Genomic DNA, 16,034 nt, shown 5'->3' on the forward strand with positions numbered 1-16,034 from the left:
ATCTAAAAGAAAATCTGGAGTTCCTTGACCAAAATAGGACACGGAGGAGCCACAATGGCAGTGACATTCTGAAAAATAGGTTTGATACCAGAACTAGAGACCTCAAACCCAAGATCAACAATAGAAGGCTGAGGGGGGGGGGGGGGGGGGGGCGGTGCTCTTCCGAATTGCATTTTAACCCAGTGGCCTGTAACACCAAAAAGAGCGCACATAAGTTGTTGAGATGTTCAGTGGTGGAAGAGCCGGAGACCACAATATCATCAAGATAGTTGGCACACATCTTGTGAGTTTCTCGAGGAACCATTGTCAAATGGTAACCACAAGTATCGATACAAGCCAGAAGATGTGTTAACGACCAAGAGCCATTGAAAGTCTGCGTCAATGGGAAGCTGCAAATATGCATCGGAGAGGTCAACCTTGTAAAAATGCTGATCACCAGTGAGCTTAGCAAAAAGTTTATTAGGGCGTGGCAAGCGATATGTATCAATGATACACTGAGCATTGACAGAAACTTTGAAATTGCCGCAAAGGCATAACCGTCCTGTCGGCTTCTTGTCAATGTCTAAGGTGGTAGCCCATTTGTGGGATGCAATTGGTTGGACATTCCCAGAGACCGTGAGGCAGTTGAGTTCCATCTTGACTTGGACACCAAGGGCCATCGGCACCAGGCAAGCCCGAAAGAAACGGGGTTTGGCCGAAGGTTTCATTGTGACATGAGTTTTCAAATAATTGGCAAAACCCAAGCCCGCAAAAAACACAGTGGGAAATGCAGAGCATAAAGAGTCGAGTTGTGTATAAGGCACTTGATCAGAGACAAGGTTAACTTCCTTGGAATTAGCAAACATAAAGAGGTTAAAGGTGTCCAAGACAAACAACTTTTCGGTGCAAGCATTGTTCACCACCAGAAAAGTCAGTGGACAAACCTCAGATTTATATGTGACTGGGGCTGAGAAACTGCCTAATATTGGAATGCTTTGTTTATTGTAGGTGACTAATGTATGTCATACTGGCATTAAAGGGGGAGAACCCAAGTCCATGTACATTTGCAAGTTGAGTAATGACACAGCAGAACCAGTGTCGACTTGCATGTGCAAAACCCTCTCATAAAACTTGACATCATTAAAAAGCTTATTGGGTGCAATAGAGATTGTTGATACACAATTGACATCCATGTCAGCATCTGCAATAGGCTGTTGGAATTTTGCATTACAAGTAGGAACAATGTGGCCCGTTTTGCCCCGGCAGCAAATGGCCCACCACTTGGGACAATCCAGCCTGTCATGAGTGACAAAACACGATGGACAAGAAGGAAGTGTGGAGCACTTGTGTTGTTGTTCATTACTGGGCTTGTGCTGCTGCTGTGGCCATGGCCGCTGCAGTGAGTTGCGCTGGCCACCGTGATGTTTTGCTCGTGTGTGGACTGCTGATACCATATCCTCCCCTTTTGAACCATCTGACAAATGGCAGGGGGAAGTGGGTTGAACTTCTACAACCTCGTATCATGATTGAATTTGAGTATCCACAGCCCCCAAAAGCTCAGACAATAGTGCAATAGTCAGAACATCAGAGAGAGAGAGAGAGAGAGAGAGAGAGAGAGTGAGTGTGTGTGTGGGGGGGGGGGGGGGGGGGTCACATCGAAGGGCCTGTTCACGAACCTCATGATCAGGGGCCAAACATATGATTGCTTTTTGAACCATTTGGCCAGTGTACAACTGCTTTCTGTACGTTGGTGACAAAATGACAACAACTGCTTAAACCTGAAGCTCAGCTGCCCAGGTCTTATAGGAATGTTCTGGTTTCTTGTGATACCGATAGAACTCAACTAAAGAAGCAACTACATGTGTCCGTTTACTATAGTATTTCGACAGAAGGTCGCACATGTTATCAAAAGAGGGTGACATGGATCCTGCAAGGGGTAGTGGGGTGGCAGTTGGCAAAGGAGTTGATACATGCGAGACAATACCTGGGACAAAAAGAAAGCATGGCTTAAGGTAACGTCAGTCAATCCAAATGCATGAAAATGAAAATGCTGCCTCAACCGTTTTTTGTAGGCTTCCCATTCTTCAACAGACTCATTGCAAGCCGAGGGGGGGGGGGGGGGGGGGTTAAACAACCAGGGTAGTGATAGGCAAAAGAGGAGGTCCAAGGGGAAACGTAGATTGAGACGGATCGGAACTGGCCAAAACAGAGGCAAGTGTTTGCAATACTTGGGTTAGATTGTGCTGTGCTGTGGTGAACGTCTCCTGCTGTTGACTAAGATCCGGCAACGCTGCCATGAGAACCCCTTCCTGATCAACCAGTCAGCATAAAAACTCATCAGTAGCACCATCAGACATTGTAGACACAATGGAGAACCAATCAGAGACTGAAGACAGGGCAGAGAACAATCCCATCCTCGTTGCCACATGTGTTGTAACGTGGTCACACAACACAACAAAGAATGTTAATACAACTTTATTAGAATGTGGCATGTACACCAATCACTGTAACATACACTGAACACAATAAGATAAGGCAAATGTATGCAAGCAGTAACATGATAACTGAGCGCGAGCATAGCATGGCATGGTTAAAATGGGCACTCACCTTTGGCGGGCTATATCGGAAGTTCACTGTATTGCTCTTTCGCAGTGCACTCTCATGGATGACAACACACTGCTAATGTGCACAGTTTTCAAGTGTGCGTCCATTACTTTTAGATGTGCATCCCAATTTCATTTGATTCGTCAGATGCTGGATGTGTATGTACTGGCAAGAAAGGTACAGGTACCAATGGTGCTGACAGAAGATCGTCCTACTTTGTTGTGTGCTTCAGCAGGTCACACTGCTGTTTCTGTAGTACCCTAAACTGTCTTTGACTATGCTGCAGCTGTTGTTGTTGTTGTTGTAGTTGCTGCAGTTGCACCAGCATCAGCTCCTGCTGCCACAATTCAGTAAACATTGTGTCTATGTTGCACTAATAACTTGCAAGGCTTTGCTTCATAGTCACTGAAAGTTTTGCAGCCTCACACTGATTTAAAAAAGTCACTGCAGCAATCCTCATAGCATGTGGAAACCAAGACCAACACCAAAAATCAATAGCCTAAAATACAGTAAAGTGCTATTTTTACAGTTAAAAGCAGTTAGTAGTGATGAACAAAAACAAAACCATCTTAGACAACACCACAAGTCCGAAAATTAAAGTGCAGGTCCACATAGTGAGACAATAGATGTGTTCTAGAATCATGAAACTACAACTTAAATAACAAAATGTGAACTGCTTAATCTGCCTACCATGCTATGTATTTGTTTCCAGTAGAGGTTTGCTAATCATCCCCATGTGGTGATTTCTGTGACCCTCAGATTTATGGCACGTCTCTTTATATTTGCCACCATTGCCAGAGTGGCTAGATATTAGACTTATAACTTCTCCCTCATAAAACAGCTACGACGTCCCTGTGTCACGTACAAGGCTTGTGGCATAAAGTTTAATAAGAAGTTATGCCATTATGGTGTGTGGTTTGGAAACTCAGTGGTAAAGAGCCAGTCCCTGGTCAGTCCTAGGATTTTTATTTATCACGTGACACTTCCTTCACCTCTAACATTTGTTAATGTGAAAAATGCCAAGTTGCTCTATGGTTCAAAATCCACATTAAACTGCAGGTCTACATCTACATCTACATATATACTCCGCAAACCAGCATATGGTGCTGGGAGGAGGGCATCCTGTACCACTACTAATTGTTTCCTTTCCTTTTCCACTTGCAGACAGAGCATGGAGAAAACAACTGTCTATATGCCTCCGTATGAGCCCTAATATTTTGTATCTTATCTTCATGCTCCTTAGACGAAACATGTATTGGCAGAATCGTTCTGCAGTCGCTTAAAATGCTGTTTCTCTACACTTTCGCAATAGTGTTCCTCGCAAAGAACAGTGCCTTCCCTCCAGGGATTCCCATTTGAGTTCCCAAAGCATCTCCGTAACACTTGTTTGTAGTTTGAACGTAGCAGCAATAAATCTAGAAGCCCTGACTCTGAATTGCGTAAGTGTTTTCCTTTAATACGATCCAGTGCAAATCCCAAACACTCAAGCAGTGCTCAAGAACAGGTTGCACTAGCATCCTACATGCAGTCTCCTTTACAGATGAACCACATTTTCCTAAAATTCTCCCAATAAACCAATGTCAACCATTCGCCTTCCCTACCACAATCGCACGTGCTTGTTCCATTTTCATATCACATTGCAACATTACACCCAGGTATTCAAATGATGTGACTGTGTCAAGCAGGACACTGCTATTGCTGTATCCGGACATTATGGGTTTGTTTTTCTTACTCATCCACATTAACTTCCCTTTCTTTTTTTTTTTTAATTTAGAGCTCTCTGTCATTCATCATGCCAACTAGAAATTTTGCCTAAGTTGTCATGTATCATTATACTATCACTCATCTTCAACACCTTCCCGTACAACACAGCATCATCAACAAACAATGGCAGATTACTGCTCACCCTGTTCACCAGATCAGTGATGTGTATGGAAAATAATAATGGTCCTATCATACTTCCCTGTGCCATTCCTGACAATACTCTTGTCTCTGGTGAACATTTGCCATTGAGAATAACATACTGTGTTCTATTTATTACGAAGTCTTCGAGCCAGTCACATATCTGGGAACCTTTTCCATATGCTTGTAACTTTGTTAACAGTCTGCAGTGAGGTATCATGTCAAATGCTTTTTGGAAATCTAGGGATATGGAATCTGCCTGTTGCCCTTCATCCATGGTTTGTAAGGTGTCGTTTCAAAAGGGCAAGCTGAGTTTTGAATGAGCAACGTTTTCAAAATCCATGCTGATTTGTGGGCAGAATCTATTCTGTCTCAAGGAAATTTATTATATTCAAACTGAGAATATGTTCACGAATTCTACAGCAAACTGATGTTAAGGATATTGGTCTGTAATTATGTAGGTCCGTTCTTTTACCATTCTTATGTATAGGAGTCGCTTGCGCTTTTTTTCCAGTCGCTTGGGACTTTTTGCTGGGTGAGAGATTCACGATAAATACAAGCTAAGTACAGGACCAATACTGCAGAGTACTTTTTGTTAAACTGAATTGGGATTCCATCCAGGGCTGGTAACGTATTTGTTTTCAACTCTTTCAGTTGTTACTCTATGTCAGGAATGCTTATTACTATATCATACATACGGGACTTTGTGCAGTGATCAGATGACGGTATATTTGATTCTCCTTCATGAACAATTTCGTAAACGCGGCATTTAAAACTTCTGCTTCTGTTTTGCTATCTTCAGCTTCCACACCAGATGGTCAATGAGTGACTAGACGGAAGCCTTAGACCCACTTAGCGATTTTTATGTAGTCCCAGAATTTTCTGTTAGACACTGGACTCGCATTCGGGAGGATGACGATTCAATCCCGCGTCCGGCCATCCTGATTTAGGTTTTCCGTGATTTCCCTAAATCATTCCAGGCAAATGCCGGGATGGTTCCTTTGAAAGGGTGCGGCCAACTTCCTTCCCCATCCTTCCCTAATCCGATGAGACCGACGACATCGCTGTCTGGTCTCCTTCCCCAAACAACCCAACCCAACCCAGAATTTTCTCAGGTTGTACCAGGATTTTCTCGTGTTCTCCGCCAGATCTTTTGCTAAAGTGTGATGATGATAGTTGTTGCATGCTTCGCACATAGATCTGTTCACAGACACACAAATCTCTGCTAACTTTTGCCTGTTGTCATTTGTGTGTTCTCTTTTGAACCGAGAGTGCAACAGCATCTGCTTCCTCAACATTTTCCAAATTTTGCTGCTAAACCATGGCTGGTCTTTTCCGTCCTTACTCCACTCCACTTACTAGGCATGTACTTGTCTAGAGCACAATTTATAGTCTGTTTAAACTATGCCCATGTTTCCTCTGTGTCCATCACACTGGAACTAAATGATTGCAATTCATTGTCAAAGTGATGTTGTCACAACTGCTTGTCTGCTCTTTGTAGTAGAAAGCATAAATGGCTGGGTATGTCATTTCATAGATTGGAGGAAAGGCGAGGACATACTACCTTAAATAGGACCATAACAAGTACAGCACTGTGGTGTTCAAACCAACTTTCAGATTGATTACAGCTTTACCATTTTTTTTTTTTTCGTTGTATTTATGCACAACTTCCCTTGTATCTTTATGTTAGACATGCTGATTAAAAGAGCACGGGTCTGTAACCTGTGAGTATCTGTCAGTAAGTAGAACATACTATGCTTGTAAAAATGTTCCTGTTTTGTAGTTATGGTATAAAATATAATAATAATACTGTTTAGTATTTGCAATCTTTTTCCTGTAGTTAAGTTTACTCTCTAGTATTTGTGCCAGTATTTAGTCACAACAGGTTTTATTTTATTTGGTAACCAGTTTGTATTATTAATGATCATCTTCAGAGCATTCAAGAAAACACAGAGAAGTTATAAGTGAAAGCAGTGCACCATGATTCTAATTTAAGCGTTAACCTCTACATACATAATGCGAAACACTATGAGTTGAAAAACAGAATAATATTGTCATAGGGCAATATACCTGTATTAATAGACTTGTATAAAATGCAAGGCATTCACATCACATTATGCTTGTTATAAATATACCTGTAAGCACATTTATTTTAGTAATTATATAGATTATGATTCCACCATGGCTTCATGATTTTTGCCAATTCATTTACTTTATTACGAGGATTGTACCAAAAATAAGGTTCCCAATGAGCTACTGCCTCGAGGGAAGGTGCTAGGCTAAATCCGACAACAGTGCCGTGTGCAGTGGTTCCCCCGCTCTCGAGCCCGCCCGTCAGTAATTCGCTACGTCGCTCAGTGTTGGCTTAGCAGTCGTCAGAGATGGAACTGTTGATCGCCGCTCCCACCAAGTGTGAGGTTCGAGCAGTTTCTTTACGCAAGGAAGTTACCACCCATGGAGATTCACCAGCAACTGACTGTGTTTTATGGTGAAGAGTGCATGTCCGTTCAGCATGTCTGCAAATGGTGCAGTGGTTTTGCTGAGGGTCGCACGGAAGTTCACGATGAAGCACGGAGCTGAAGACCGCCAGTTCCGGATGTGATTGTCCAGAAGATCAACAGTGCTCTGCTTGAAGATCGGAGGGTCACTATCCGTGAGCTTGTTGAACACATCGCTGAAGCTTCCCACAGCACAATTGAACGAACTTTAACAGAAACATTGGGTTACCGCAAGGTATGTGCTCGCTGGGTCCCCTGGATGCTGACTGATGGACACAAGGAGCAATGCCTTGACTGTGCTCAAAAGTTTCTTCAACAATGTGATGGGTATGCAAGAAGGAGAAGTTGTTGGACTCTATCATCATGGAAGATGAAACATGGGTGTTTCCACTACATCCCGAAATAAAACAACAATCTCGTCAGTGGGGTCACTCCGATTCACCACCACCAAAGAAATTCAAACAAACACTGTCGGCAGGAAAGGTTATGGCTGCTGTGTTTTGGGATCGGAGAGGGGTATTCCTGATCGATTTCATCCAACCTGGGATGACAATAAACTCAGGCAGTTTTAAAATGCCTTTGGGAGTGGCAATACTATTGTAATAGTAACCTATATATAGCCCATAACTCTGTGAAATTGAGCTGGATATGGGGCACCATAACAGATGGATAGTTAAGTTAAAATATAATAGTAACTGGCAACATTATTATGAAAATAATTATTCCAAATAGTCATGGTCTCTAACACTTAACCACTATGGCCACAATTAATTAGCAAAGTTCACTTATGTTAAAAGTTGTGGAAATTTCACTGGTTGGTGTTCCATAGTAGGAATGATGTTTTGTAGAGTGAATTCCCTTTCCCCATTACTATGTCTATTATGACTTCATAGTTTGTGTCCTTCAGCAATGTCACATGTATGTTAAATGTTCCCAGGTTCAACATAATTGTACTGCTTCTCTAAGTTTGTGCAGTCTCGTCATACACTTTTACAAGAAGGATTCAGGCAACTTTTCTTGATTGAAAAATAATCGTCGTGTTCCCCTTATAATTTTTTCATTAATTTTTCCTCTATGGTCCTCTTACTATCAGTCTGATATTGACCTTCAGTTTTTAAAGGAGGTACAGATAGCTTGATCAGTATATAGGAAGTGATATTTTCCACCATTCCTTGCAAACGCCGCTGTCTCCCTAATGTTCTTCGCAGACTGTGAAGGCTTAGTATATCAGTTCAAAACCCGTTGTTTCACAATATTTCTTATTTGTTCAACTTTCTTTATCTTTGTGGGGATCTGATGTCTTTACAGCTGCATACAAAGTTCGTATGATCAGCAAATGAATAGTTGAATAAACCAGTCCTGTTCAGGAGGCAACTTGTGAAAAATTACTCGCAGATGACACAAGGCAACGTCTCAATTTCATTGTACCATTTACTGCAGGTGAAGTTATTTTTAATGCTGTGAATATGGAATAGATTTTCCCAATATGTTAATAACAAATGGTATAATAGCTGGGACAGAAACTTCAAAGCAATGGATTTGTCAGCTGTGAGGAGATGTTATTGTGTATATGCTGTGATGTGTGGCTCAAAGAGGGAATAAATCCTAGGGTTGAAACTGAACAGTTTGCTGAAACACTGAAGAGAAAGTGCTAATGGCAATGGGAGAGAGAAATTGTGTATATTTAGCAATAGTACACTGGCTCATTCTGCCAGTTCATCCACTTCAGGAGGACTTAGAATTCAGCACGTCCCATCTTTCTTTCTTTCTTTTTTCCTGTGTGTGCACCAGACCTAAATTTGAATTTTTGTATATAACTGATCTATTTTGATTGTTTTTAGAAGTGAAATGTCTTGGCAAATAATCCCACAGCAGTGGTCCTTGCTGGTCAAAATATCACAAGGCACAGTAGTAGATTTGAAGTGAAAGAGAGATACAGTTATATCAGTCTTATTGCAATTTGTGTATTTTCATTAGTGGTTAAATGGAATTTTTACTATGGGATTAGCATCACTGAACTAACCTTTGTGGAATTAGGGGCTTGTCTGCTCAGGGTTGTGACTGGTTTTGGACCACAGACATCAGAAACAAGAAAGGATGTGTGTAAATAGAACATAAAGAGGGAGGCAGAATTAAATAGCACCACCATGTTTATTGATGACATGTGACCAAGACATCAACTCATGGGGAGAGAACTCAGTCGAAGACCTGGGAAAGAAAGATAATTTAGTAACGTATGGCCATGTTACATGAAGAAAGAAAAGGGCCAACAGCACAGCAGGGCTGTGGTCACTACTAGAAATGTGAGCCTGACAAAGCACAACTGGGCAGTCAGAGCACAGCTTGCTAGGATGCCTGAAGGCAGAAGAGGACGTTACATCAGGGAAAGAGTCCAAAAGCAAACAGTGGTGCTTGGTCATGTCACCAGATCCTTGTACTTAGAGGTGGCAGAAAATATGGTGTGGTGCTTGTTCAGCAGCACAGTCTGACTTTTGTTCTAGATGTTCGTTCAACACTATAGACAACAACAGCTGCTGCATGTATTACAGAATTAGTAACGTAATGTATAGATTAGATGACCTTTAGTACATTGCTGTGTTAACTTGAAAACATCACACAAGTATTCTGTTTCATGTGCCTGGATTGTCTTGCACTAGATTTATCAAAGACTTTCATCCTTGTCTAAGAGAAGCTGTGTTTCATGGATACCCTTTCAACCTAGCCCAAGTCATTTTCTATCATATTAAGTCCATTTATAAACCCTTAATTTTTAAGATGTTTTGCCCTTGGTGTAATTATTTCTTTCAAATCACCTATATGTGTAAAAACAAAAAGGTTTCATATTCTTATACATGGTGTGCTCATGGGAACCTACTATTTTGTCCTCCTAAAATATCCACCTCATTTGGAAATAAAATAACTTACTGCAAGTTGTTAATTGTTTGTTACAGACACTTCCAAGATTTGGCAGTGATGGAAGTATAATGAGGGATGAAATAATGTGTATAAACTGGTCGGCCGATCATAGAATCATTGATGGTGCTACAGTGGCAAAATTTTCCAACTTGTGGAAAGAACTTATACAGAATCCACATCAGCTGTTATTCTAGGGGAAAAGGTATTTTTTTGCTGTGTATGAAACTTATGGTGAATTTGTACAGTAAACGCTGGTTTAAATGGTTTATATTGTGTTAACTATGATGTGTTTATTATAATGACCGTAAAAACTTACCAAAATATAAAGAAAAAAGTGAATAAAAAAACAGAGAACAAAAAGACTAGGAATTGAAATGTGGATGACACGAAGCTTTCAATTATGGCCCCCATGAATGCAATGAGCAATTTTTAGAGAAATTTGTAATTTATTTAAAGTTTTAGGACAGGTTATTCCATAGTTGAGAACATACAACATGAACAACTTGAGATTAACACTTGTGGTATTAGCATAACGTGAAGAGCCATGGAAAGAAATGTCGAATATAAGAATCTGCTTAGTTGAGAATGTTTTTGTTGTTGTGGAATCCTGTTTTTGTAGGTAGATATTTGAGGGTATGTTTATGAAGGAGTTGACGGATGGGGTAACGTGATCGTGAAGTGGATTTATGGTGGGGTCAAAGTGCTGACTGTTATCCGTGTTCGAACCTTGTTGTGGGATGTTACAATAATCTAAGATGACTTGCCTTTTGATGTATTTAGAAAAAAACTTTTTGCGATTTTGTGAAATATGAAGTCGTGCATATGACTTCTGGCACACAGATACAGTTGTTTTCACTGTTTGGATTTTAACAGTAAACTTATCCCTGATTCACACTTTACTTATCATTTCTGTCAATAAGAATCAGTTGAATGAAGGTTTTGTAAGCTACCTCCTTCATAGGACACTTCCAATGAATCTGTGTCTGGTATTTGCCTTTCTTATAACTAGTTTTATGTGGTCATTGCTCTAAATGCATATTCTAGGTATTTAATGGTTGGTATTGCCTCCAGTGATTGATTACCAATTGTTGAAACAAAAATAATGGATCATGTGGCTATTTATTTGAAATACATTAAATATGTGAGTGTTGAGAGTTAACTTCCAGTATGTGCACCAAACATTTATCTTCTGCGGGTCATCCTGTATTTAACTACAGTTTTCTGACATTGTAGCTTCCCTGTATACAACGGACATGTGGATATTATGCTATTTACGTGGTCATTTATATTTATTGTAAGCAATAATGGTCATATAACAACCCCTTGGGTTATGCCTGAAGCTACTTTCACAGCTAAGGACATCAAGACCAACTTTGTAAATAACATTCATCATTGAGGTGCTGTTATTAAACCAGTTTTAATGCCAAGTGAGTACAATGAAGAGGCTTCAGTGATGCAGGAATACCAAAAACTAGATTACTGGCCAATGTTAACAAGTAATTTGATTTTACGAATCCACTTTTATGCTGTTCCCTACCACAGGATACACACATGTGTGGATAAAGTGGGGGAAGCATGAAATTGAGACAGTTTGCTTCCAGTTATGAAGAATGGAAGAGTTTCTGTACTAGCTTCAATGCTGGTATGTTTTTAGGGAATTTTGTAATCAGGGTGAAAGGGCATGTTGATTCACTGACAGATATTCTTTGCAGTGAGACATTTTAACTTCCAAGATGGTACAAGCATAACCAAATGGCCAGAAATGTTCAGCATTGGTTTGAGGAGCATGAAGATGAAATATAATGTCTTCATTGGTCTCTAAAATTGCTAGGTTTTAATATTTTCAAACCATTCTGTTCACTATTAGAAAAATAGCAAAGGGCACATTACTCTCCTGCACATCTCTAAAGAAACTGGAACTACTACTTCACAAATATTTATTGATCACCATTCATTCTCAGGAGGATTAATGCATTTTTCAGTTATAAAGTGTCCTATGCCATCATAGATGGGTGTGAATAATATTTCGTCCAAACCATGCTTGTTTTCACACATTTCTTTGTAACTGTTCTGCTCCAACTAATCATGCCATGGGAATAAAAGTTACAGGAATTCACATGACACAAAATACATATCATTTTATTTTCTGCATTATACTAGAAAATTCCAATAAAAATAAATAATAAATGAAAACAGAATCATAATCTTTTTCTGGTGCCTTCGTCCTGCAGCTGCACACAGTGAGCGTGGTTATTAACAGCTTTGGCATGGTTAATTTAAGTAGTGGCCAGATGACCTTCCTGTTGCCACTATGTTACCCCCGGGATGGAATATGTGTACCCAGCCTGTCTGTGTACAATGTTGTTCATGTGAGAGTGTGCAAAAGTTTTCTAAATCATGTAACTGGGGCGGGACGTGGGTACCCACCAAGTATTCATTTATTCGGATGTGGGAAACTGCCTAAAAACCACATCCAGACTGGCTGGCACACTCACTCCATTGAGTGGATTTTATCCTGGGCTAATGCACAACCATGTCTCACAAATGTCGCTTTAACACGCACACACGGGTATTTGGGTGGGTAGTGAGTGAAAAACTGAATGTTTAACAATAATGCCCGGAAAAGTTTCTCGATCTCCTTCTGAGACAGAAATGTGAGCTGTTGGAATGTGTGTGCACATGCCATTATGCAGATTTGACAGTGGTGCCTGACATGCTGGCAGCTCAGAAAGTTCAATTCTGTTTCTTCACATATTGGCTATGAAGATCAAGAGAGAATTCTATATGCTTGTCACAAAAGATATGCTTGGGATAGCATACGATCAATTTTCTGCCCATCTTTCTCTAATCTGAGTATTTGCTGTGTGTACAATGAACTCTCTCTCTCTCTCTCTCCTCTCTCTCTCTCTCTCTCTCTCTCTCTCTCTCTCTCTCCCCCCCCTCCCACCCTCCCACCCTCCCTCCCACCCTCCCTCCCTCCCTCCCACCCTCCCTCCTTCCCTCCCTCCCTCCCTCCCTCCCTCCCACACACACACACACACACACACACACACACACACAAAACCTGTGCACCGTTTTCTGCTTATACGTTCCCAGTTAAACTGTTATTTATACCTGATCTCAGAGATAATTGATACATAATCACATTATCATTGTGATGAAAAAGATGTATGGGGTCGTGTATGTACCTTCTTAAATGTCAGTTCTCAAAACCACATTTCTTCAAGTCCTTTACTTTCTTGTTCAGCAGATTATTAAAGATCCTGGCATCAGATCTATTTATTAATGGAGCATTAAAAATTCTTTGTATTGTTTATCACCAACGCTGCTTAAGCCCTTAAGTGTCTTTCACAGGTACTTTATTGAGAAAACCATTTGGATGAAAACAAGTTTTGTTTATTTCCTTCTTATTATATTAAATTTCATCCTCCAGTTGCATAAGCAAAGAAACTTTATGTTTCGGCTATAATAATGTAGCCATCTTCAGAAATGTCACAATATTATATTGTCACAATACTATATTGTGACATTTCTGAAGAAGGCTACATTATTACAGCCGAAACCTAGGTAAAGTTTCTTTGCTTATGCAACGGGAGGCTGAAATTTAATATAATTACATTTTACAGTTGCTGACTCTGCTGCACCATGCTAAAAATATTCAAATTTCCTTCTTTGTTACTTCTAACAAGGAAATTTAAATACATGCTTACAGTCATCAATAATTTTAGAATTTTTTGCAGCAGAGAAAGAACAAGACAGGATTTCTCTGTACCAGCAGTGGGCAAATAGTTTGGGCTCGGTAACCACATTGTGGAAGTAGAGGTTAGTGGGGAGATGCACCTTTTAAAATGATTGCAAGCATTGCTTAACTTTGCATTTCAGAAGAGTTATAAATTGTTACATAAAAATTCTGACTGTCTTGGCAGATTGCACACAACCATTAGTGAGCCACATGCAGCCCGCAGGCTGCTATTTGTCCACACCTGCTCTATACCATTCAAAAGTGGAACAACTAACAGAAATTTTCCTTCCATTTCACTGTCAGAAACTTCGTAATATGTGTGTAAAACAAGAACTCACATTTGTATCTCATTTTCTTTTAAACAACTGCTGTTTCCTTTTAAAACATGTAATCAAACTAATGTGATGTGTATGTTTTGCAGTACAAAATTGTGATGTATTCAGGAGAAGCTATGAGGCCATTTGTCTTATTTCAATAATGTAGTTACTGTTTTTGAGAAGTTTCTGTGGTTACCTTTGTAGAAGTCAGGACATGACTCCTATAGTGGTCAGTGAATCGGCTGCTGGCAAGTCAGGATGGAATGCTGTTTCCTTGCCTGGGCGTAGGCTATGGAGGTGGTGGTCATTGGAATTGTATGGCTAACCATCAGTAAAACATCTCTGGTTAAGAAATTTTATTTATTTCAGTTACAGGGATGGAATCACAGCTGAAGAGAAGGTGGTTGTTTTGTGTGACACAGTAAGACTCAGTGTCAGTGACTTTCCTGCCAGGCAGGCAGCAAATGCTGGTGGCAGTGGCTGCAGTGTCAGCGTGACCGTAGAGACCCAATGTGAGACAGTGACAGATGATAGAGGCAGCCCCATACTCGTCAGTTGCTTGTTACCACCGTGTGCAAAACACAGGTTTAGGTGGTGTTTCAACTGCACTGCCCTGCATGACCGAAGATGATGGTGTGTGCCTGCATTGGGCATTGAACAATGGCGGTGTAGTTGGGCAGATAGATAGGCTCGAACCTGCAGAAGGTAGTCACCCAGCGGGTGACTCTGATGCAAAGGCATCAAGTTGATAGCATGCAGATTTTAGCCCAGGTGGAAGCCAGCAGCTATTGGTGGCAAAGTCCATGGATGGTACTTGTACCATCTTGTACTGCAAGATCTTGTATTGCAAGTGGTCCGTGTCTTGTTATCAGCCAGCCTAAAACTGAAGCACTTGGCATACCATACACACCAGGATACATTTGTGTACAATGAACATCTGAGAATGGAGGGTCTGATTTTGGTGATACATTTGTGACCTGGCTGGCTGGTGTTTCTCCAACAGCAGCACTCCCATCCCCAGAAACTGTAACAGGCTGGAATGGCCAGACATTGCCTTTGAACAGAAATGAAATAAGTTTTGCAGGTTTTCCTGTCCAGTCAACTCCTCAAGGAGCTGTGTTGGAGCTGTAAGATGCCACAACTTTGTCTTTTGGGGCCACTAACTAGCGTATTCCATAGTGTCGACGTACTGAATGAGTGTTTTTTCGTCCTGAATATGTGCTCTTGCTCAATAGCACGTGGTTTTCAGGCTGATGGGTGCTTCTCCCTCTGTTACACCATATTGCTGATCAATGTAGAAGCAATACATGGCTACCAGCAAAGCCGTGGCGTAACAGCTTCATATTGCTTATAAATTTTCCTCTGAAATCAAAACTTTGTAATGCTTGAGATTTGATAATTGTAATAATTCTTAGATCAATAACTTCTGATAGTCTTTTCCTTTCCTTTCCTTTACTTTTCTCTTCATGTTCATGTGACTTACTGTTTTATCAATTTTATTACTCAGCATGTAGCACTGGTGGTATAAATTAGATGTTACACAATAGGTTTGCCTCAGCAGTTGCATTTTCTTTAATTTGTTCATGTTTCAGATGCATTCCAGTTTGGCAGTTGAAATGGGCATGATATATAAGAAATATAAAGGCCTAAGTTTCCAACAGCTGGACAAACGTTTCCAAAGCATACGCAATGATTTACTGCACTATAGAGTACAAAGTATTTTATTTGGCATTTAAAGATCTATGTATTTGATGTCATATATTTTTATATTTTTATTACCCTGAATAAAGAAAAAATATAATTTGTAGATATTTGTTTTCTGTTTGTTAATATATGAACTGAATTACTCCCACAGTGATACAGCAGTAGCATCTTCTGAATATACACACAATTTGCAGACTTTATTTGGAAAAGGAATGAGGGATGGGGATAGAATGTTCCAGAATTTGACAGAGAAAGTAATATCAATTTAGGGTCCAAGTGGAAACATCTGTTGTGTTGAAATTGGTGGAAACCAAAAATGAGCTTGAGAGTAATTAACAGGTGCAAAACATCAAAGTATTGATGCATAGAAAG

The 16,034-nt window shown here is 40.3% G+C and overlaps 1 protein-coding gene across 1 annotated transcript in view; it reads left to right on the plus strand.

Moving 5' to 3' along the window:
* LOC124555338 (lipoamide acyltransferase component of branched-chain alpha-keto acid dehydrogenase complex, mitochondrial) overlaps positions 1 to 15,765 on the plus strand; it is a 106,770-nt gene extending 91,005 nt beyond the window's left edge. Inside the window, exons 8-9 of the mRNA XM_047129217.1 lie at positions 9,935 to 10,101; positions 15,551 to 15,765. Coding sequence (XP_046985173.1) covers positions 9,935 to 10,093 — 159 coding nt within the window. The 3' untranslated portion in view covers positions 10,094 to 10,101; positions 15,551 to 15,765. The remainder of the gene's footprint in view (positions 1 to 9,934; positions 10,102 to 15,550) is intronic.
* The last annotated feature ends 269 nt before the right edge of the window (positions 15,766 to 16,034 follow it).

The sequence above is a fragment of the Schistocerca americana genome, chromosome X, assembly GCF_021461395.2.
Source record: "Schistocerca americana isolate TAMUIC-IGC-003095 chromosome X, iqSchAmer2.1, whole genome shotgun sequence".
NCBI lineage: Eukaryota > Metazoa > Arthropoda > Insecta > Orthoptera > Acrididae > Schistocerca > Schistocerca americana.